Raw genomic sequence first — 22,762 nt, forward strand, 5'->3', positions numbered from 1 at the left:
TTAGATTATTGTGTTTATTTATTTATTCGAGATCCGGTGGTTATTCTTGGAGCTGACATCACCTTTTTTTTAAATCAGTTTTTATTGTTTAGACGTTAGTTATTTTTTTGTTTTTTTTATGATATTGCTGCGTAACATTTGAATTTGCGTTTCCCCATTTTATTTTTTTTTATTGTCTACATACAGTATGACCATTCTAAAAAAAAAAAAACAATTCAGAGGTTACAGTGTTTTTCTTGACTGAATATTTATTCTTAATTTTTTGTAAGACTACTTTTTAATGAGTCATATTACCCAAAGCAACAGGACCCTAATAATCATACCTGTACTAAAAAGTGAAGTGAAATCATATATATAATTTTATTTTATCTTTTTGGCGTATACTATACCCACGTGTGGCTATTACGGTTATAACTGTCGACGCCATGTAGTGTCGTTACATATATTCTGTTTTCCATGACATATTTGATTACTTTTTTGCACATTGAGGAGGAATGAATGAACGTGACGAATGCTGTGCTACGTCACCGCTTTCTGCGCGGAAGGATATTGTCAGGGAAACGTGCAGTTCCGGGATATGGAACTACTTCATTGGAACAGGCCAGGAAGGAACAAGCGTTGAATTGTGCAAGGATACAGAGGAGTTACACGTCGCTAGCAGGTGCACGATAGCTTCGTGAATTTTCAAGTCCTGAGAGAGACGCGTCATGGCGCCGCATTCAGCGTTTTCCTGTTTTCGTTCATTGTGAGCAACACGTCGGTCGCTCGTGTTCACATGTGACGAATGTCACGGTAAGTCTGGCTCACTGGCGAATGTGCATCCTAATCGCTAGCCCTATGCTAATGCTACATAACAGCTGACATTTCAATGAACACATTGCTGACACGTTCGCTACCACTTGGAGTGTTTTTTTTTCTTTTTTCATTACTATCCAGGGCTTTAGAAAATGTCCATCCGAGGTTAAGGTTCGGAAAAACGGGTTAGCCTGAAATAAAAAAAAAAAGTAACGCGTGAGACTTTCGACGTCATTCGGCACCTGTGTCGTTTTACGTCACATGACGTGGTAAATTTGTAGGTTTTTCTGTCCAGGAGTTTCTATGGTTGCCTTTATAAAGACCGAGTGGAGAGTTTTTCCTTGGGTCTTCATTCACCCCCACACAAGTGACGTTAGAAAAGCTTGCAGGGCAATAAGAATAATTTTGCGAAGCATCATCCTATCTTGACGTCACGGAACATTTGTTTTGAAATGGCAGTGTTGCCACTATTTCCTATTACATGATCATGTGGATAGGTTTCCAATGACGTCACCGCGCTCTTTAGACCAATCGGATAAATTAACAATGGGAAAAAAACTTCACGCCTCACCTGTCACCTGTGTTCTCTGACTTCTCTGAAACACATGATGGCGTAATTGGAAACCTATCCACAGATGAGGAGGAAGTAATCTAGATTGAGCACGTTTTTTAATATCCAGCTCGAGCTAAACGTCATTTTTGTGTGGGTGGATGACGAGCATGAGTCACCGCAGTGTTGTGCTTACTGTGCGTGCATGCTCAGTTGTAGAAGCACAATTAAAGTCACATCCTCGACCCACACAGGAGAAGTCTTGCGGCGTGCTGTTTTTCCATGGTAAACAAAGGCGCGCATAGTCTTAAGGATGTTTGACAAGACTTGTGTCAAGTCAAGTTTGCTGTCCGAACAACTTGACTGCTGAATACTGAGTGTCATGGGATATGGTATTCACTAATTGAATGAATTAAATTGTTGCAGAAAGAATACCCCTTAAAACACTTTGCCCATAAGAAATAATGGGAAAACAAACTGTTCATAAGTCAAACTGTTGCCATTATGAAACCTTTAACTTTTCATCCATCCATTTTCTTTGCCGCTCATCCTCACAAGGGTCGCAGGGAGTGCTATCGCTGCTGCCAATGGGCAGGAGGCGGGGTACACCTTGAACTCGTTGCCAGCCAATTGCAGGGCACATCGAGACAAACAGCTGCACTCGCAATCACCTCTCGGGGCAATTTAGAGTGTCCAATTAATGTTGCATGTTTTTGGGATGTGGGAGGAAACCAGAGTGCCCGGAAGAAACCCACACAGACACTGGGAGAACATGCAAACTTCACACAGGCGGGTCCCGGATTTAACCCTGGACCTCAGAACTGTGAGGCCAACGCTTTCCCACCTAAGTCACCGTGCCACCTGTTGACTTTTCAGTGATGTTTTAACATTTGCAGTGGTATTACAACTGCAAACATATTTTACGAATGGAAATATTAGTTTAAATTAAAAAAAAAAGCAATCAAAAGTCTTGATTGTCACATAAGGGTCAAAATAATATTCATATTGAAGTTGCTCACTATCAAAAAAATACGCCTTAATCTTGACCACACAGTCAACCAGAAACTCTGATAGCCAATATTCAATATTGACCTTTGTAAGTGAATATTTTGGGTTGGATTTTGTGTTTGTACTGTATATGTGCAACAGTTTGTAGGAGAGGTTCTGCCACACTGGATTTCTTGGCAGGTGATTAAAGTCTATGTCAGGGCATAACTCTCAAATCCCGACACTCTTCTGAATTCCACATCCCCTGAAGCTGCTTGGCCGTCCTCCCATCCTCAAATTGATTTCTCATCTCTTTTAAGTCCTAAATCCTCCTCAGCATGCAGCTGAATGAATCATTTCTGTGCAGCCTCTTGCACGTCATGCTCGATGCCCTGGTTTGTTTGTGTGTAGTCGCATGTAAATGAGCCAACGTCTGACTTTCCCGAGTTAGTGGGTTTTGCTTCCCCAAACGATTAACTTTGCTGCCATGCACCAATCCTTTAAGCTGTGTTTTATACAAATGTGACTCTTGGGTAATGCAGGTATATTGAGTAATATTACACATATTGTCTTGGGAAAAACTACTATTTTGTTTTTGTAAAATTACAGCTTTGTCTTCTGAATATTTCAGTTTTAATTTTTTATATTATACGCCTGTATTATTATTTTTGTTGTTCTGCACATCCACCACATGCAAAACCTCCAATGAAGGTGATATAAATCTTTAACAATTTATATTTTCATTCATTCATTGTAATTTAGCCGGGGCTGTTGAGGGTAGTGATGTGGAAGTCAATGTTACATTCACAGATTCAGAGGTGAACAGAACCACCATTGTCATTTTTGGGGGGGTGAAAGATCGGTTTGTAAATTCTAGCAAAGGGCTGCTAATGTGCATAAAAAAGAATGTGATGAAATATTGAGACCAGTAATGAGGCTCTTGTGAGAACAGCAGTCATGTGGTCATGAGAGGGGGTGTCGTCCTATTTCTCGTTGCTGCTTTTTTTTTTTTTTTTTTTTTTTCATAAGTCTGTGATTCACAAAGAGCCTCATGTTTGAATGTGCAGCTATAAGAACCACATTGTGGTGTTTTGTGTCAAGCAGGTTCTGGAACTCCTATTTCACCTGACTTTGGAGTAACTGCAGTCTTTGGATCGAGAAGACAGCACTCTCGCAGCCAGTAGTACCATGTCAGGTATTTATTATTTATGGATTCAATCATTTTTCAAAACACAGCTGTTTAAATTCAGTATTTTATTTTTGAAAGTTTTTCCTCAGCAGTCTTGTTTAATTGGATATCTATATTTCAGGCACTTATACTCCAGCCCCTGGTGGGCCCTTTTCAGCTCTAACTCCAAGCATGTGGCCTCAGGACATTTTGGCAAAGTACTATCAAGTAAGCACATGACTTCTCTTGTATATTTGCCAGTCACTCACGTTTGAAAAATGTACGGGTGTGGTCAGTCATGCCTGCAGATAATAAAGTTGCGGGTGTGCGTTCTGTTTGCAATTGAGTATACCCCTTTAAGAGCGGAGGTGGGTGGTGGCAGGTAAACTAGGAATTAGAAGTAGGCTGAGCAGAGACAGTGTGCTACCGTGTTTAAGAAAAAAAAAATAAAACAGACGTCAGGCTGTGGTTCACTGCGCCGAGCGTGTGCGACAAGTGGCGCATCATAGAGGGAACATTGGTCAAGACTACACAAAATAAGCGACATCTTTTAATATCTATGTATTTCTACTCATGACAAATTTTACACGCGTGATTTTTCGTGCTCGACTTTGCAGATTTGCGAGTGACTGACATACTGTTTTTAGGTTTTAGATCAGTATTCCCTAAATACTAACAAACATTGGTATATTTCTGAGAGACCTTCAGGTAAATTTTCTACCTTTTTTTTTTTTTAAGTCCAAAAATTATTTACTCCAAATAATATACCATGCGATATTTTGGGACAATTATTTTTCCCAGTCAAGTATAGTGACAGACAGAACAATTGAATGCTCGTCCACTAGATAGTAGAAGGTACATAGAAAATTAACCCGCTTCCCCACTTTTTGTGACTTTTTTAAAATATAGATCAAATATGTGCCATGGCTCAATATATATCAGAAACAAATGTTTTGGAAAATAACCATTCTGTCATTAATTGAAATTGTTCTCTCCTCTACAGAAAGACAACTTGGAACAGAATGAACTCAAGTATGATGAGTTTGGCTTCAGGCTGGACATCGACGGTAATGTTTTATCCATATGCATGCGCTTATTTCTTTGCTAGAGAAGTTCCTCAAATTCTCTCTGTGAAATATTCAGTGGAAAATTAATTTGGGCACACATTAGTTGCACTACTTAGTGTCTACATGTGATCTCTGAATTGTAACTGCAACTGACTTAATGTCTTTGTACTTATACTGGCATTCCTGAAATGTTCTATCTAGTCTGATGTTTTTCCACACTTTTTTTTTTTGTTATTCAAAAGCTTTCGCAGTCATTGATTGTCACATGATTATTTTATGAGGTCATGCTTTTTTTCTTCAATTTTTCAATTATATTTTCATGTTTTTTTTTTTTTTTTTTTTTTTTGTCTTCTCATTCAGAGACTGATCCAAGTCCTTGGCTAGGCACTGAAAGCTCACCACAACGTGAAAATCCTCAGCAGAGATTGCGGTGGCAGGCACATTTGGAGTTCACACATAATCACACAGTGGGTGACCTCACCTGGGAGCTCATTGCACCTGTCCTTCCACGGTCCGAACGCCTGCGGGGGCTCGTACTGGGCGGCATCCCTCATAGCATGAGGCCACAGGTAAGGGGTGTGTGCTGTATTTCCAAAATAGCACCAAAGCTGGGAAGTGACTTTCGGGGGGAAAACAAACTGCAACATGCAAAATGTTTTCTCTCTGGCAGTTATGGATGCGTCTGTCTGGAGCCCTCCAGAAGAAGAGGACATCTGAGATCTCGTACAAAGAAATCATCAAGAACAGTTCCAATGATGACACCTCTACAGCTAAACAGGTGACACCCCCAAAATTTTTGTATACATTCAGTTGTCGTAACATTGCTGGGTCTGCATAATCTAATGAGTTGATTAAAATCTGTTTTTAGGTACCATCCCTTTGCATACGTTGACAAATGTATTTTTTCTTTTTCAACCCATCCCTCAGATAGAGAAGGACTTGTTGCGGACGATGCCCACCAACGTGTGCTTCAATAACCTCAAAAGTGTCGGCGTGCCAAGGCTGCGACGGGTACTTCGAGGTCTGGCCTGGCTTTACCCTGACATTGGGTACTGTCAGGGAACCGGAATGGTGAATGTTTATCCCTGAAGAGCTCATCTCCTCTCACTTTGCTAGTGGTTTCTTCGTCTATGACCTACCTCTCCCTGTCTTTTTAGGTGGTTTCCTGTCTGTTACTCTTCATGGAGGAGGAGGATGTGCTATGGATGATGTGTGCCCTAATTGAAGACCTCCTCCCACCGTCATACTTCTCATCCACCCTGCTGGGTGTCCAAACAGACCAGAGGGTGCTTCGTCAGCTTATTGTTCAGTACCTGCCGGCCCTTGACCGCCTTTTGCAGGAGCATGACATTGGTACGGCAAAAGAAAAGGCGGGGGAACAGGGGGGGACATATCGATCCCCGTTTTATTCAAACATCCGTGTCGAAAGCGTACTAAATGCAACCCTCTCCTCACTGTACATTTAGAGCTATCTCTGATCACATTACACTGGTTCCTGACATCCTTTGCCAGTGTGGTGGACATCCGTTTACTCCTCAGGATCTGGGACCTCCTCTTCTACATGGGCTCCCTCGTGCTTTTTCAAATCACTCTGGGCATGCTCAAGATCAAGGTATTTGCTGAGATATTTCATTGAAGATGCTTTCACGTCTTCATTTCTTTCTGAAATAAATGTTTTACAGAACAGCAAGATGAAATGTCAAAAGGTGTTTTATAATGTAATGCTGCTGATTAATCCTCAGTATTGCGTTTCCACTCCCTCAGGAGGAGGAGCTCATATCTTCAGAGAACTCTGCGTCCATTTTTAACACGCTGTCTGACCTACCAAGCCAGTTGAGGGATGGGCCTGCAGTTCTTGGTGAGGCGATGAGGCTGGCGGGGAATCTGTCACAGGACACGTTGGATGCCCATCGGCGCAAGCACCTTGCATACATCCTGAACGAACAGACACAGCTGAACAGTGGAAGCACACCACTCAATTCCAATCTCAACAAGGTTAGTCATTTAAGACTAAGCTTCATTGGTATACAATTGTACCTTTGTTCTTCTCAGCACTCACATAAAACCCATCCTTAGAATTGCGTTGGTGTGTGTGCAGGTGCTGAGGAGACAGTCCCTGCATAGAAAATCCACTCTTAGTTCTTTGCTGTTTGGGGAGGATGAGGCCGACGCTCTCAAGTCCAAGAACATTAAGCAGACAGAACTGGTGGCAGCCCTTCGGGAGGCCATAACCCGCACTTCAGAGCATTTCCATTGTCTGGACCCACGCCACTCCAGCTCTGTGAGTTCACAACACCACAGCACCGAATCACTACGTCGTGGATCTTCAATAAACCGACTTGTAGTCATAGATAGATGACTCACTTAAATGTTATGTGAATCAAGTATTTTGCCCATCTTGTCACTGTAGGAGCTGACCCCCGACTACTCCATGGAGAGTCACCAGCGGGACCATGAAAATTTCCTCGTCGTGTCCCGAAACCGTCGACGACGAGCCAAGGCTTTGCTGGATTTCGAGCGCCACGACGACGACGAGTTGGGCTTCAGGAAGAATGACATCATCACTGTAACATATCACACACAAAATTAACATTGATAATCATGAACAAAATAAACCAAACTGTGATGATTGTACTCTCAGATTGTCTCACAGAAGGATGAACACTGTTGGGTTGGAGAGCTCAATGGACTTCGAGGTATGCATGTGTTTTTGTCGTACTATGGGTAAGCTACATTTCCATAATCCGTCCAATTTACCGTATCTTTGTCTTGCTCTCAACAGGCTGGTTCCCTGCAAAGTTTGTCGAGATCCTAGATGAAAGAAGTAAAGAGGTATAGTATTCGTTAATTTTCTCCGTAATATAAAAATTAATTGTACGTTGTATTAGACCGGATGTTCCTTGTAAAGTGACATTTGTATCATACTACTAGAGGTGCTTTCACTTTCTCTCTCTTCAGTACTCACTCGCAGGGGACGACTCAGTAACAGAAGCTGTGACCGATCTCGCCAGAGGGACACTGTGTCCTGCCCTGAAAGCCATCTTTCTCCATGGCCTCAAGAAACCCTCCATTTTGGGGGGGCCCTGTCATCCGTGGTTATTCATTGAAGAGGTCCGTTGTCAAATTTCACCTCACTCTGTATTTTTTATTTTTAGAAGTGTTTCAACTTCCGTCATTCCACCACAAACCATTTTCAGGCAGCCAGCAGAGAGGTCGAGAGGGACTTCAACTCTGTCTACTCCAGACTGGTGTTGTGTAAAACCTACAGGTAAGACTCACATTTATAATTGCTTGCTTGGTCTTATTTTGTAGCACTGATGCAGATGAACAGTGCGTGTTTAGTATTGTAAATGTAAATTAAGGAACTGTTTTTATTGCAGGTTAGATGAAGATGGGAAGGTTTTAACACCAGAGGAACTCCTTTACAGAGTGAGTTGGCTTTAAATATACAGTACAGTATTTTGGTTGATTTATTGGTTTGTGAGAAGTTCTTGATGGGGGAAATATCTTGACTTATGTTTTCAAATACACTGATGCCTCGGTTCTCGACCACAATCCGTTCCAGAAAACGGTCCGAGAAGTGATTTGTTTGAAAACCGAATCGATCTTTCCCATTACAATGAATGGAAAACGAAATAATGTGTTCCAACCCTAAAAAATGTGGCCCCTTTTAAAGCATTTTTTTAGTTTTTTCCTGATAATAAACTTCATAGTAGAAATACATGTATAGTTTGAATACTTTATATAATAAAAAGAAAATATTTATTTTTTGCTTAAAATGTATGCTTTAGTAGTATGCTAGGCTGGGAGTGCATTGCCGTATCTGTAGCGACTCGGCCCCCAGCCTTGTAAACTTTTTGTATTAACAAAAGTGCAGAATAACTTTAAACAAGCAACTTGACTTCTTTTGGAGCCATGATTGGGGGTTAATACGGTAGTCCTCGATAAGAAGAAAAACAAGTCACTACCAAGGACACATTTGTGTACAGCGGCTACGTTATATAGAATAACAAGTGTGCTGGTTGCGCCACGCGAGTTATGTCATTTCTGGGTTTTTTTTCGGTGGGTGTTCGAATAGACAACAAAACACGTCGTGAGTGGATCAACTGCTTGCACTGCGCGCATTATGTTATTTCCGGGTTTTGTGGGGGTGTTTAAGTACCAATTTTCGTTCGAAAACGGGGATGTTCGAGAACCGAGGCTTTACTGTAGTTCGCAAGATGTAGATGATGTTGTCTGAGGGGCTCCTGTCGTATTTCTTCAGGCAGTGCAGTCAGTCAACATGAGCCATGATGTAGCTCATGTACAGATGGATGTCAAGTTCAGGTCTCTTGTCTGCGTTGGCCTCAAGTGAGTTCACGCATCTGCTAGAATTAAGTGATTGTTAGAGGGTAAAAGTTGGAAAATAAACTAAATCAGAACACGCACTTGCATCTTTCCAAACAGTGAGCAGGTGTTGCACTTGTGGCTGGAGGTTCTGTGTTCCAGCATGGCAGCTGTAGAGAAATGGTATCATCCGTGGTCGTTTCTACGCAGTCCAGGATGGGTTCAAATTAAATGTGAACTCAGGTAAGAATTTGCAGTAGATCTTTACTTTTACTATATACATTTGAGAAGGTTGAATGTTATCAATCCAGTGGCCTTGTACAATATTGTGAAACAGGATTGACCCTCTCCTCAAATTCTTATATTTTTGCACATTTTCCCCACATTAACATCATCAAACAAATTAATTATCAGAAAAATACTGTCTATCCCAAGTGACTTTAAAATGTTTTTATATGATTTCATTTTTTAAGGCTCTGTAAACTGTTCGAAGTTACCTAGCCATTTGTGGAAAAAGTAATTGCCCCCAAACTTAAAAATGTGTTGTCACCCTCAGTAGCAACAACTGAGGTGAAGCGTTTTCCTTGATTTGCAATGTGTGTTTTTTTTTTTTTTTTTTTCCCCCACTCTTCCTTGCAGTTGTTTGAATTGAGCAAAAATGTCAAGTTTTCGAGCATAAATACCCTTTTCAAGGTCATGCCACTGCATTTTACATCGATTCAAGTCCAGACTAGGCCACTCAAAAAAATTTTTTGAAGCCATCAAGAAGTTGACTTGCCGGTGTCCTTTACATTATCCTGGTGCAGAACCCACATGTGCTCCAACTTGAGGTCACTAACTGAACGGCTGATCATTCTACCTCAGGATTTTCACTTGGGTTATATTTCTCAGTTTTACATTTGTTTGGTGATCTAAGAGTGGGGAAACTATCATGAAATAAAAAGGAATTTGAGGAGGGGTGCCTATACTTTCTCACTACACTGTACACAGTGTAGTTGGCACAAATGCAAATTGTTCCTCTTTCCACAGGGTCCTTTCAAAGTTTGCCTTCAGTCTATCTCAAGATTGTGAATTACCTGAGCAAAAAGAGGTATGCTAAGAAAGTTGCAAAACCATTGGGTTTAGAAGGGGACATATTTATGGTTTCTTCCATTCGGTAGGAACTTCATTTCTACTTTTGTAGGCTGATGGTCCTGCTTCTTTGCCTTCTGTTCTAGGAGAAGGAGCAGAGGCCACTGAAGGAGGGTGTGCAGGACATGCTGGTGAAACATCATCTCTTCAGCTGGGACATTGACGGCTAGACAAACACTAAACAAAACTGCAACCTAATTGGTGTGGGTGTCAGTGTCTGAACTGTCTTTTTGTCTGATTATTGGACACATTATGAGGTTTATTGTCAGACAATGGTAACACATTTCAAGGACTGCAAAACCCCAGTTTACTCACATGGGTGTGCATTAACACGCATCCTGTTTTTGTTCAATGTGGTATTGAGAGATATTTTGTCAAGTTTTACGATGGTCAAACTGAGCAAGTAGTGCAGAATAATCTGTAGCCAGTGGACTGCAGCACTTTATTTTAGCTATTTCCCCCCCCCCCCCCCCCCCAATGGTTTTGGTGGAAGGTGACCTCAAGGACAATTTCATGTGAAGTGCAGCTGGAGGTTCTTTCACACTCATTGACTTTTCTATTTAAGTCAACTATATTGAGACCAAAACAACATTCCATAAAGCTGTAGTTGTAAATTATTTTTCAGAGAAATGTTACATATCTCATCTATTAAATGTTTAAATACTAACATTGCACATACCAAGTTTAGCTTTTGTTATATTAGAGGACGTGTGTGAATGTGTACTACCTGAACAGTGGTAGTGAACACTGCACGATGTATTTTTTTTCCTGCAATCCAAATAAATCTTGAGTTTTGCGTACTAAAACAAATTTTCCCATATAACCTCATAGCAAACTGACGATTGTGATTTGTCAACGCTTCTTTTCCTTTCGGCTTGTCCCAATTAGGGGCCGCCACAGCGTGTCATCTTTTTCCATCCAAGCCCATCTCATGCATCTTCCTAATACCCACTGTCCTCATTGTCCTCCCTCACAACATTCATCAACCTTTTCTTTGGTCTTCCTCTCGCTCTTTTGCCTGGCAGCGCCATCCTCAGCACCATTTTACCAATATACTCAGTCTCTTGCCTCTGGACATGTCCAAACCATCGAAGTCTCTCTTGAACCTTGTGTCTAAAACATCCAACTTTGGCTGTCCCTCTAATGAGCTAATTTCTAATACTATCCAACCTGGTCACTCCAAGCGAGAACCTCAACATCTTCATTTCTGCTACCTCCAGTTCTGTTTACTGTTGTCTCTGCAGTGCCAGTCTCTAATCCGCACATCATGGCCGGCCTCACCACTGTTTGATAAATTTTGCCCTTCATCTTAGCGGAGACTCTTCTGTCACATAGAACACCAGACACCTTCCGCCAATTGTTCCTTCCCACTTGGACCAGTTTCTTCACTTCCTTACCACTCTCACCATTGCTCTGTATTGTTGACCCCAAGTATTTGAAGTCGTCCACCCTCGCTATCTCTTCTCCCTGGAGCTTCACTCTTCCCCCACTACCCCTCTCGTTAATACACATACTCTATTTTACTTGGGCTAATCTTAATTCCTCTCCTTTCCAGCGTGTGCCTCCATCTTTCTAATTGTTCCTCCGCCTTCTCCCTGCTTTAACTGCAGATCACAATATTATCTGTGAACATCATTATCCAAGGGGAATCCAGTCTAACCTCATCTGTCAACCTATCCATTACTACCGGAAACAGGAAGGGGGTCATGGCGGATCTCTGATGCAGTCCCACCTCCACCTTAAATTCTTCTGACACTTACGGCACATCTCACCGCTGTTCTACTGTCCTCGTACATGTCTGTACTATTCTAATTATTTCTCCGCCGCACCGGACTTGCACATGCAGGACCACAGTTCCTCTTTTGGTACTGTCATAGGCTTTCTCTTGATCTACAAAGACACAATGTACCTTGGGAAGTCAATTATTTAACCTAAAACAAAAAGCCTATTCTGGATGGCAATAAAACTAGTATTGTGCAGCTTAGTACAACCAGTTTATTTATTTTTATTTATTTTTTTTATTTTTTAAATGAATGTCACGTTAACAGTAGCAAGCTGTAACACAATAGGTACTAGAGTTCACAATTAGCATCGTATGTCTTAGAATCATGTGTGACTGACTGCCGGGGAGACAGGATTACTGTAGGGTGGAGCTGTGTTGTAGCACACTAGTGGGTAAAAGATCACAAGTGATACAAGGTTAAGTATCCAAGGGTAGAATTTTCCATGAGTGCCAAATAAATAATTGACAATTATAAAATGTAACAGCTAATATTCTAGTTTCCATACATCTAGGATTAAAAGGATGTGTTCCCTGCTACATTCAGTTGTATATATTTTCAACCAGGGTGCGAACAAGTATAAATAGTACATGAAAAAAATTCTTTTCATTGCAAATCGATGGGCAAGTGTCTGTTTTAGCTGCTCGTATTTCTTGGACCCTTGTTTCGGGTTTTACCTCCCTCCCTATCATTAAGCCACTGTATTAAAAAAAAAAGGTAATGATTTTGACATCACCTATCATGTAAACCATTGGCAACAGTGATGGTAGATTTGATTGATTGACTTAAAATCCAATTTTCACGTTCTGTTGTTTTAAAAAAAAAAAAAATCCTGGTTTAAAAAAAAAAAAAGGCAATGAGGAGTAGGACTGAGGAGTGTTTTGTGCTAAAATAGCTGGAATGACTGATGGAGAGGGAGGTAAGCAAAGAGAGAGTCAGTTCAGCAACATCCTGCTCCCGATGTGGAGGCCACTGCTGCAGAGTTGCTCTGGCCTTTCCCTTTGTGTCGCTGGCCTCCTCTTCTTCTCCCACCTCCTCCCGTCTTTGGCTGGGCAGAACAGATGGTACATGAAAAATATTTACAACAAAAGTGGGAAGACAAAAGTTGAACATGCAGAAAACCTTTAGGGGAAAAAAACTGCAGAGAAAAAAAAGAAGCATTTTACTTAATCCCCCACTCAGGATCACCACCGTTACGATGACCCGCTTTACCTTGTTCTCTTTGTTGCCCTCCTTTAACTGAGGGTCCTCCTCCCCCTCTCCCTTTGGGGAGCCAGCCACGCAAGCAGAGAGGGGAGAATATGACATGATGTATGATAAAGTTTGAATGGATGAATGTGTTGTTCCAAGAACAGAATAAGGACACAGAAGAGTGGACAAGTTAGAGAAGCAGCTAGCGGTGTGAGTTTATAAGAGAGAGGTAAAAAGCAGAACCCCCGTTTGGGATTTGTCTATTCTTTGTACTGTGTATCTCACATGTGTCGCGCTTGGCCCCGATGACTGCGATATCGTCACGCCTTCGTCGGTGGTTGCCGTGGTGCCGTCCTCTTTTCGAGACTGTGTCTTTTTCGTGGATTGCATTTTTATCTGTGGAGGTTTGGAGTTTGACGGCAAATTATTGGTGGACTGCAGGAGCTGAAAAGAATGTGACGGGGAAATAATTTTCATGGCAAAGGTAAGGACGTTTGATTTTTCTGGAAGCAAATCACACCAACAAACTCTTGATGAGAAGTCCTTTGTCTTACCTTTGTGATTGTCCCCACAGCCTTGGTCCGTCCCTCCCTGAACACTAGCCTCTGGTCACAGTGAAGGTACTCGGGGGTCTTAATAAAGCGGAAGTGGACAGAGGCCTTGTCTCCTGTCCGTAAGCAGTCTCTGTTCATGGACAAGATGGTGGCGGTCTGCCTTATGCTGCCACAGTGGACTGTGTGAAGAGTTAAAGAGGTGCAAGATGGGAAGGTAAGCAACCATTTCAGAAAAAGCAGATTGTCTACAGGTGTATGAGGGATGAGAATTTTCCACAGATTCGTGAGTTTTTTTCAGCTGAAAATGTCACTTTTGTGAAATGTGTAAATTCGTTCTTTTTTTTGGGGGGAGAGGGTACATCTTGACGCGGGGTGAGGCTGTGATCAAGACTGGCCACCAGCATCTATCGGCAACGCTCGTCCAATAACGACAACGTTCCGATTTCCATCAGCATTTTGGCGGTATTTAGTCGGTATTTTCATTTTGATGTTAACATTTCATAGATATGCTTTCTGTTTACTACGGCAGTTATAACTCATAGACATACGTACGCACGTTATCAAGCGGTCTGCACGTTTGCCAGTATGGCGAAAGTCTTGGAGCGAAAAGATGAAAATCGTGCCAGGGAAATTGATAAAAACCATGGGGTAAAAAAGTGTTCCAGATGGGCATGGCTTGAAAAAAAGTGTAAGCGTGCAGATAGGAATGAAAACGGTATCAACGTGTCTAACCGAACACATACAAAAATGTGGACGTACCCGGCAAAGTGCTGTACACTTTGTGTTCTGATGGGACAAAAAAATATCCGGGACCATATCCAAACCAGGAAACACAAAGGTCAGTTGGATGTAAATTTCTCAAATATTATATAATTGCCAACTGTTATTACAATTAGACCTATCTGTCGCACAGACGTTTTCAGTGTTTTTCCAAATTGGTCATTCTCATCCCTGGGGTTTGAACAGATACACACTAAAACCAAACAAGATCCAACTTTGTTGGTTACCCACCCATAGCTTGGTATCGGGGTGATATCGTAGTGGGGTGATGCAGAACAAGAATCTCTGCCTCAAACTCCCAGGTGGCTTGTGGGTTCAACCTTGAGGACACCATCACCATGCCTTTCCTTATGGTTGAACGCTTTATCTGTATCACAGAGAAATAATATGGGGGATCACGGAAACACATTTTTAAATATCTATTTCACTTTGGCCAAGTGATTCCTAATTTCTGTTACCGTAATTTCTGGCCTGTAAGACACAACTTTTTTCACACACTTTCAACGCTGCAGGTGATGCGGCTAATTTGTGCATTTTATTTCTGACGGCCGCAAGTGGGCACTCGAGCGGGAAAGGTAAGAGTGAGACCAGTGGAATATATGACTTTTACCGGTATGTTTTTTTTCTTAACCGCCCCTGTTAGCGCTGCGCTACCGTATTTCTGCTGTGTTTTTTAGTGTACCGTCTTTCTTTGTAAATATCTAGTGTTTCAATGTGGGTACTTGCAGGTTTAACACAGGTCCAGCTTATGTATGTACCAAATGGTATTTCCTTTACAAATGTACTGAGTGAGGTTTATAATCCGGTGCGCTCTGTAGGTCCGGAAATTTCGGTACATATGAGGTGATCAAGGCACTGTGTTTTAATATAGAACAACAATACAAGCATTTTTTTCAGTCCCACTTTGAGTTGAAGTCTATGTTGAGGTGTCTTATAGGTTTATAAATGCAGATCTGAACATGGCCACCAAGTAGTGCTGTTCACCCACTTACCTTTTTGAGTGCAAACGAGGCAGTCTGACCCCCTCGGACTTCCTTCACAGGCATTCGCTTGCGGTGAATGGATTTGACGGCGATGGGAATGAAGCTGCCCAAAGGGTCTGGCCCCAGTAGCATGGTATCATTCAGACGGATTAGTCCACGTAACGTGGTTCCGGATACGACTGTTCCAACTCCCTAAGACAGGAAATAAGAGTGCCGTTGGTTTAATAGCAGAGTGGGTCCTGGGGGAACTGCATATCAGTAATTCCCAACCACTCACACAATCTGTGCACATTCATACAACAGAATACAAATTTTCACATTCCCAGACTGAACAGATCAGTGTAAGTACATTTCTAAGTCATTTGAGACAAAATCATTATTTCAGTACACTGTGTATCATTTTTGAGACATTTTTGTTTGGTGGTCCATCACGTTATTTTCAAATAAAATAAATAAACGCTGCGGCTCAATCAAAGTTGGGAAACATCCTGCACTGTTCTAACCTCAGCAAGCATAAAATGCAAGTTTGTTGATCGCAAAACAGCCACCCACCGGTACAGAGTAGGTGTCGTCGATCTGAAACTCGGCTGGCTGGTCGTCTCTGTAGCACGTCCGGGATGACAGCAGGTTCAGGAACATCTTGAGCAGGTCCATGTTCTCTCCAGTCACGTTTGAGATTTGAAAAATGGGACACATCCTGCAAGGAAAAACACGTGCAGAACTTACTAAAAAGAATTAAACTTGCAGTCACTTGAGAAGTGCCTTGGGATAGACTTTGTACCTCTCAGAGCTGAAGTTGGATGCCGTGACTATGACGTCGTCCTTGTTCTGCACTAGGACAGGGATTTTCCTGCAGCCAGGGGACTTCAGTAACCTCTGAAGCAGCTTTAATGTCTCTGTTAGGATCAGCGCGCACAAGCATGACAGCTTCCCTTCACATTTATTTTTAATCTCTAGACTTCTAGTAAAGAAATAATGACCTGGTTACTTGGCTCCAAGAGCAGTTAATAATGAATGCCTATGTTGGGTTCTAATATACAGTGCCATTTTCTGATTTCTGATTTTTCTCTAATATCGCACACAGATAACCCAAGTAAGTATGAAATGCACTTTCAAAAAATGTGTGGTAGGTTTGGCGGACTACTCCTGGGAAGGTTCTCAGTGTTTTCCAGTTGTGGATAACAGATAATGACCGTGGTTCAGTGGCATCCCAAAACCGTGGAAATAGATGTGATTTCAACCACTTTGTTTCTAATCTGTTCTTAAATTTCCTTGGATCGTAGCATTGCCTGACAAGTACTATAGAGGTGATTTCTTGATTTTAAACAAATGTGGCCAGTGTAATTATATTTGCCTTTACAAAAGTGTTATTAATTTGAAAAATTATTGAAGAGGATTTTTTTCAAAAATAACAAGGTGCCCCCAAATAAAAATTGCATACTTATATAACAACACACCATTATTTCAATTTGTAGCTGATTTAGACTAACTTGCATGGATGTTGGACTAAAGCTGGGTTTAACTTCACTTGTCAATTAGAGAACTTTTTCTAGGTATAAAAAATAATGGAGACTTCTACGGAAGTAGATTTAGTGCCACCAGGATTTGAATTTGAAATGTAAAGTGGAATAGGATTTGAATTTGAAATTTAAAGTGATGACATTTTCAATAGTTGTATTTCAGTGTAACTTTTCAATGTTAACAATTCAACTGGCTACAATTCACGGTCTGAAATTCAACGTCTGTGCCACCAGGAAGGGTTACTTCAGGTCAGAACCAAACAGCCAGCCAATGCAGTTACTCTTTCTTAGTGTGTGACGTCACGTGACTCAGAAAACGAAACCCCGATTGGCTGGGTGCTCTGCCAGGTGAATTTCAGACAGCAAATTGTAGCAACTATTGAAAATGTGATCACTTTACATTTAAAATTAAAATCCTGTTTTCTGTGGCATTTCAAATTCAAATCCTTGTGGCACTAATCTACTTCCATCATTTTGACCACCAAAAGAGGCAACCATTGCAGGCTTAAATTTGTTTTCCTAATGATCAGCTCACTCTAGAGCACAGCTGCTTTTAACAACAGCAGACAAAGTCTTTACGTTTCGGCCAAGCCAGCAGATTTGGAGAAAACGAGCAAGAAAGGCCTTTGCTGCCAGACGACTGACCTTGCAGGATGTTAGCTGGACACATGTCTATTTTCGTCACCACAACAAAGACGGGAACGTTGAGGGCGAGTGCCAGACCCAAGTGCTCTTTGGTCATGCCCACGATCCCCGCGTTACTGCCGACCTGGAGAGGACACCGGCGAAGATCACTGCAAGCTTGTAATGTTATATAACGCAATTTCAGATGCCACGTCTCACCATGAGCATGCAAAAGTCTGGTAAGTGTCCGGTCATGCCAAACACGGTGGTCTTGAGGTATTTCTCATGGCCAGCAAGATCGATGAAGGTGATAACTTTGGAGGACTTCTCACAAATTTTGGTCCAATCTAGACTTCCTCCGTGGCTGTCCGGTTTGTTCACCACCTAAAATCATACGGATTGAACAACTTGAATCCAAATGGCACTTGAACAATTATCTGTTTGAGGTCACAAGTTTAAATGGATGAACTACCATTTCCTACAATGAAACAAGGTAATCTCTCAGAATGGCATCATTTACTTGTACAATCAACCGCAATTGATTTGACAACACATTACTCTTCTGACAATGTCAATTGAAACCAAACATTTTTTCTGTTTTTGTCAAAGACAACATTTTTGCTACAGCTCTTGACTTTCAATAATTCTGCCATTCATTTGTGCAGGAGTACTTTATGTTGTGGCTAGTTTGCAGGTATACTAGCTGCTTATTAAACATCACATCAAAACCTAACACTTTACTGTAACTATTATGTTTTGTTATTTTTAAAACTAGCTGTTGCTATCTTAAAAGTAAACAAATCTTCAGCTTCATTTGTAGGCTTTTGCCAAGCACATGTAAAAGCAACAAGCGGTGCTACATCCTAAAGCGAGACATAGTGGCGTATTGGGCAATGGGATAATTCATTAAACAATCGGACTAGTTTTGAAAGAGATTACCGCCTGAATATTTAAGGTGAATAAAAATCTGGCACAACAGTATATGCCACAATGCATGTTCCAAATCTTTCTTTGAGATTTACTATAAGTTGTTCCACTACAGAATTACCTTAAACAAATCAAAATTGAAGAGATTCTTGGCCAATGTGGACAACTCAAGTACTGTTACCGTAATTTCTCGAGTGTAATGCCTCCTGAAGTATAATGTGCACCCCCAAAGTTGACCTAAATAATCAGGAAAGCCCTTCTACCAATACACATTTGCTCAAAATATTAGGAATGATCTGTATTTATATTTTGTTAGGTTTGTACTTGTATTGTTGTTCAAAAAACTGTACGTATAACAATCATTAATAATCATTGTGCGTGTGCTGATGTAGTGGCAATACAATCTCGGGACAGGCCACAGAATATGCTTGCCCTGGTCCCTGTAATTGAACAGAATCCCTCAACCAGCTAAAATAAATGCTCAATGATGGCACATTTTAATACTGTTGATAGTACATATTAGTCTTAAAAATATTTAAGTGTTTATTAAACACTGCATTAAATATTTGTGCACAGTGCAGTTTATCCACTACAATACACATCCTTGGCCAAGCTATCAAAATAAGCATTATGACTCATCTCCAATCCAAAAAAGATCCATAGTACCGGTAGCTACCTTTGGTGCACTGCTGTGGAATTCATCATTGATGACTTGAAACTTTTTTTTCTTAAATCCCAAGAGTTTGTTGAGCAGCGCAACCTCTCCCCCTCCGTTCGGCTCCAATCCGTAGCATCTTTCACGGTGGCGTCAGGTGGCTATCAAAACAATGTGAGCTCAAACTACGTAAACGAGCGTAATGGGCACATTTAAAAAAAAAAAAAAAAAAGGCGAGCATTTCAATTGCGTGCACGCTCCCGTGTTTTTTTTTTTTTTTTTTTTTTTGTCTCTATGACGCTCTTACTACGTAGTTTGCGCTCACGTTGTTTTGATACCCACCTGAAGCCATTGAGGCAAGCTTTGAAAAGCAGCTGCAGAACTAGCCGTTGTAGTCGACATTTTTTGTCTTAGTTCAAGCTAAAACCAAATCACGGGCAGTCGTTTATGCTCTTTGGTGCAGTAGCAACAAGCACGCTACACTAAACCGTAAAACGCAAGCTCCGGGAGGAGCTCTGAGAGCTCAGGTTGGGGGCGCACATTACCGTAATATATACAAATGTGTAATATAAGACATCGAATATTATATCGAAATGTATATGTGTACATTTTTACCAATATGTACCTGTATATGACTACAATGTGATTGTATTTTTTATTTTTCATCCATACCTAAATATAATGCGCTCTATTAACTTTTGAAAATATTTTGGGAAAAATGTGCACATTATTTTTGAGAACTTACAGTACTTGGATCCTGACAAAAAGGAAATGGTTTTGTGTTGTGCTCACAAAAATCTCTGCTATAGTGGATGATGACTCCAATGCAACATTTTGTGTTCCCCAGGTAGAATACAAGCCTTCCCAGTGCACAAAACCATCTTTCTCACCTGTCCCTCTTGGTCAAATCCGAGTATATCGTTTCCCACGCTGCTGGTCCTGCCGCTCTCCATCTCATGTTTGTGTCTGAAAAGTTTCTGGCGAGCGAAGCCTCTGCCGTTATCCAGCTCTCCATGCGTTAATACTCCTAAAAGAGTACTCTTCCCAGCATCCACGTTCCCTACCACTGCCACCCTGCGAGAAAAGACAAAACCAATGTCGTACAGAAAATGCTAGCTACAAAAACAAAGCAGATATAGTAGCAAAGCTTTGTTGCTCACCTGACCTCCAGGAAGTCCAGCTCCCCCACACGCCGACGGATCAGATAATCTCGGACCAAACCCTCTGCTTCGGTCCGTTCCCTCAGCGGGATTAGATCAGAGTCCAGTTGTGCACACATGGATCGCACAGTTGCCTCTGAAGCCTCCATATCCTTTTCATTGAGACCCCAATCGCCACCATCTCCAAAGACCAAAAAGGATATTTAAACAAAAATAATAATTCAATTAAATCCAACCTTTTATATAAAGGCCTGGAAAATGATGTGTGTAAATAGGAGGTTTGTGAGTGGATGCATATCAAGTGAGTCTCACCTGAACCCATCCCAACCACATAGATGGTCTCTCCGGACCCTTCTTCCATTCTGTCCTTTAGCTGGCTAAGTAAGGAGTCATACTGCTCTCCATTTGGACTGACAAGAGCCAACTTGATTGCATGAGGTAGAGAGAGAGAAAACAGGGCATTACATTGTAATGTCAATTGCAATTACATTATAATAAACAATATGCTGTTAAAAAAATACTTATCCCTTGTTCAATTGTGTACTAATTGCAAAAGAGAACGGGCACAATTTAAGGGTAAGGAAAAAGTTGAAAAAACAGCATTCCACAAATACAGCTGTCGCTCCTTATGAAATATGTATATCATCGTACATATGACTGCTGATCGAAGTGTGCACTAACGCCACAGTGAAATGATATAAAGTAAAACTTCAAGCCCTTTAATTCACATTGAATGCATTGAGAGTGCTGTTTACCGATTTCAATTAAGGAATAGATTCGCTGACTGGAGGCAAAGTGTCGGAAAGTGATGCAACCGTGTGTAATATGGTTGGCACTTCACAATCTTTTGTGATGAGTAATTTGACCTTCGCAGCCAATTGAATATTACAGACACACTCTAAAGTTTACATCATTCAATCAATATTCAGAACTCGTTTGACAAGAATGAACACCAAAACAAAAACATGTATATATTTGTATTGGGTTTTTAAAAGCAGCTCTCACTGAATAATAGCGAAAATGTTGTCACACTTTCAAAACTGCTTACTTTTTTGAGTTGCAAAAAAAAAAAATGCACTTGTTTAAAAACATTTTTCAACTAAGTGTGACAAAATGTGAGCCAGTTCACAAACTGCACCCCACGTTTGTCTGAAAAGTAACCACATTTATCGATCATTCCATTTGTTCCTCTACTTGTTTCATCATTCAACGTTAACCTCCAGTCACGTGTTATTATTTATAACTCGTTACTGGCTACCAAATGGTGTGGAAAGCCTTGAGGCGGCAAGTTTCAACCACGTAAAGGAAAATGCTCTTAAGACAGTAGTGTGCTTAAATTGACATGTAACGATAGCTTTATTCACGTCGGTAGTTGGCGCACGCAGCAGCCGCTTCATTTGCTAGCCTTAGCTATTACAACAACAACAACCAGTCTTGTATCATGTTCGCTATCGTTATTGAAACAATATGCTCTACTTCCAACACGAAACACAATGTTTAGCAAAAGATACGTCTAAACTCAATGATACACCAATTTCTCATTCATTTTTTTCCCCCACGAACAGATAGCTAGCATTAGCAGAGTGCTGTCTAAGGCCTAGCTTCACCTTGCTGGTAAAGTCGATCCTCCGGTCCTCGGGCTCTCCGTTGACTGCGTCCCCGTCCTCGTAGAACTCGTCCCCGGGGTCGTCCGCGCATCCTCCGCGGTCAGGCGCGAATATGCTCGCCGGGAGTAAAGCATCGGCGAGCGCGGAGCTCGACTCGTGCGCCGCCGCTGCTGCTACCGATGCCATTTGGAGGTTGGCGAGGAGCGTTCCTGTAGACTTGTCAGGCTGTCTCGGTTGTTGTGATGGCGGCTCAGAGCAAACGTCGGATAGCGGCTCGCTACGCCACTCAAAGTTTAAATTGTGCAAACATGGCAAATTGGGAGATGGGGGGCTATTTGTGAGCTGTCAGTTTCCCTTACAAAATAGCACGTCACCGCCCTGTTGGTGATAATGAGGTAGGTGTGGGTGAATGTGTTACATGCTCGCCAATCGTCTCTGGGAATCTCCGGAATATGCGAGCGGATGGCCAATGCCACGGAGGGGGGGTCGAGCATGTTTCCGCTGCCTCCTCCTCTCGGTTTTCCGAATCTTTTGAGTGCAATATGTGAGCAACGGCGCCCGTCATACGTTGACAAATCTGCCATTCAAAGTCCACTATAGTTTGATAAACACAAGGGCTGATCTGGAATTTGTCATCATCATCATCATCGTCAGTCACTTTAAAACCGATCGACTACTCTATTACAGAGCGAACTGTGACGTATGACTATTCATATACACTTCAAGTATTAATATCGTCCTATATATATATATATATCTATATCCATTTTATCGATCTCAAGCGGGCCGCACCACAATATTTTTGGTTAAAAAGCCGCAAGTAACAATGATTCAAAATTTTACCTGTTTTTGTTCAAACTGTTGGAAAATATTCACATTTACTCGCTCTTGTTGCAAACCATTAGCATTCTCAAATTTTTAACCCCATAATATTTCAACAGTATTATGAATCAGGG

General features: G+C 41.4%; 2 protein-coding genes across 3 annotated transcripts; one reads left to right on the forward strand and one right to left on the reverse strand.

The window, feature by feature from the left end:
• The first annotated feature begins 562 nt into the window (after positions 1 to 562).
• sgsm3 (small G protein signaling modulator 3) lies at positions 563 to 10,578 on the forward strand. Its single transcript, XM_061845773.1, has 21 exons — positions 563 to 792; positions 3,437 to 3,527; positions 3,643 to 3,728; positions 4,504 to 4,567; positions 4,928 to 5,136; positions 5,238 to 5,345; positions 5,495 to 5,638; positions 5,725 to 5,920; positions 6,034 to 6,179; positions 6,332 to 6,562; positions 6,666 to 6,848; positions 6,978 to 7,133; positions 7,209 to 7,263; positions 7,350 to 7,399; positions 7,526 to 7,678; positions 7,765 to 7,835; positions 7,948 to 7,996; positions 8,832 to 8,917; positions 9,014 to 9,136; positions 9,923 to 9,983; positions 10,111 to 10,578. The coding sequence occupies exons 2-21, from the start codon at positions 3,521 to 3,523 to the stop codon at positions 10,192 to 10,194; spliced, it is 2,262 nt and encodes a 753-aa protein (XP_061701757.1). The 5' UTR covers positions 563 to 792; positions 3,437 to 3,520; the 3' UTR covers positions 10,195 to 10,578.
• Positions 10,579 to 12,585: 2,007 nt separating this feature from the next.
• On the reverse strand, positions 12,586 to 22,386 carry gtpbp1 (GTP binding protein 1). Of its 2 annotated transcripts, none has more exons than XM_061845776.1 (13): positions 21,807 to 22,386; positions 20,512 to 20,623; positions 20,200 to 20,380; positions 19,930 to 20,113; positions 17,677 to 17,841; positions 17,479 to 17,602; positions 16,095 to 16,209; positions 15,866 to 16,010; positions 15,323 to 15,505; positions 14,562 to 14,697; positions 13,551 to 13,729; positions 13,282 to 13,392; positions 12,586 to 12,853 (listed from the first exon to the last, which is right to left on the reverse strand). In XM_061845776.1, the coding sequence occupies exons 1-13, from the start codon at positions 21,990 to 21,992 to the stop codon at positions 12,746 to 12,748; spliced, it is 1,929 nt and encodes a 642-aa protein (XP_061701760.1). In that variant the 5' UTR covers positions 21,993 to 22,386; the 3' UTR covers positions 12,586 to 12,745. The 2 variants fall into 2 exon arrangements, with proteins under 2 accessions (XP_061701760.1, XP_061701759.1); XM_061845775.1 differs by having other exon boundaries at positions 13,282 to 13,440; positions 21,807 to 22,383.
• Positions 22,387 to 22,762: the final 376 nt, after the last annotated feature.

This window comes from Syngnathoides biaculeatus, chromosome 16, assembly GCF_019802595.1.
Source record: "Syngnathoides biaculeatus isolate LvHL_M chromosome 16, ASM1980259v1, whole genome shotgun sequence".
Taxonomy (NCBI): domain Eukaryota; kingdom Metazoa; phylum Chordata; class Actinopteri; order Syngnathiformes; family Syngnathidae; genus Syngnathoides; species Syngnathoides biaculeatus.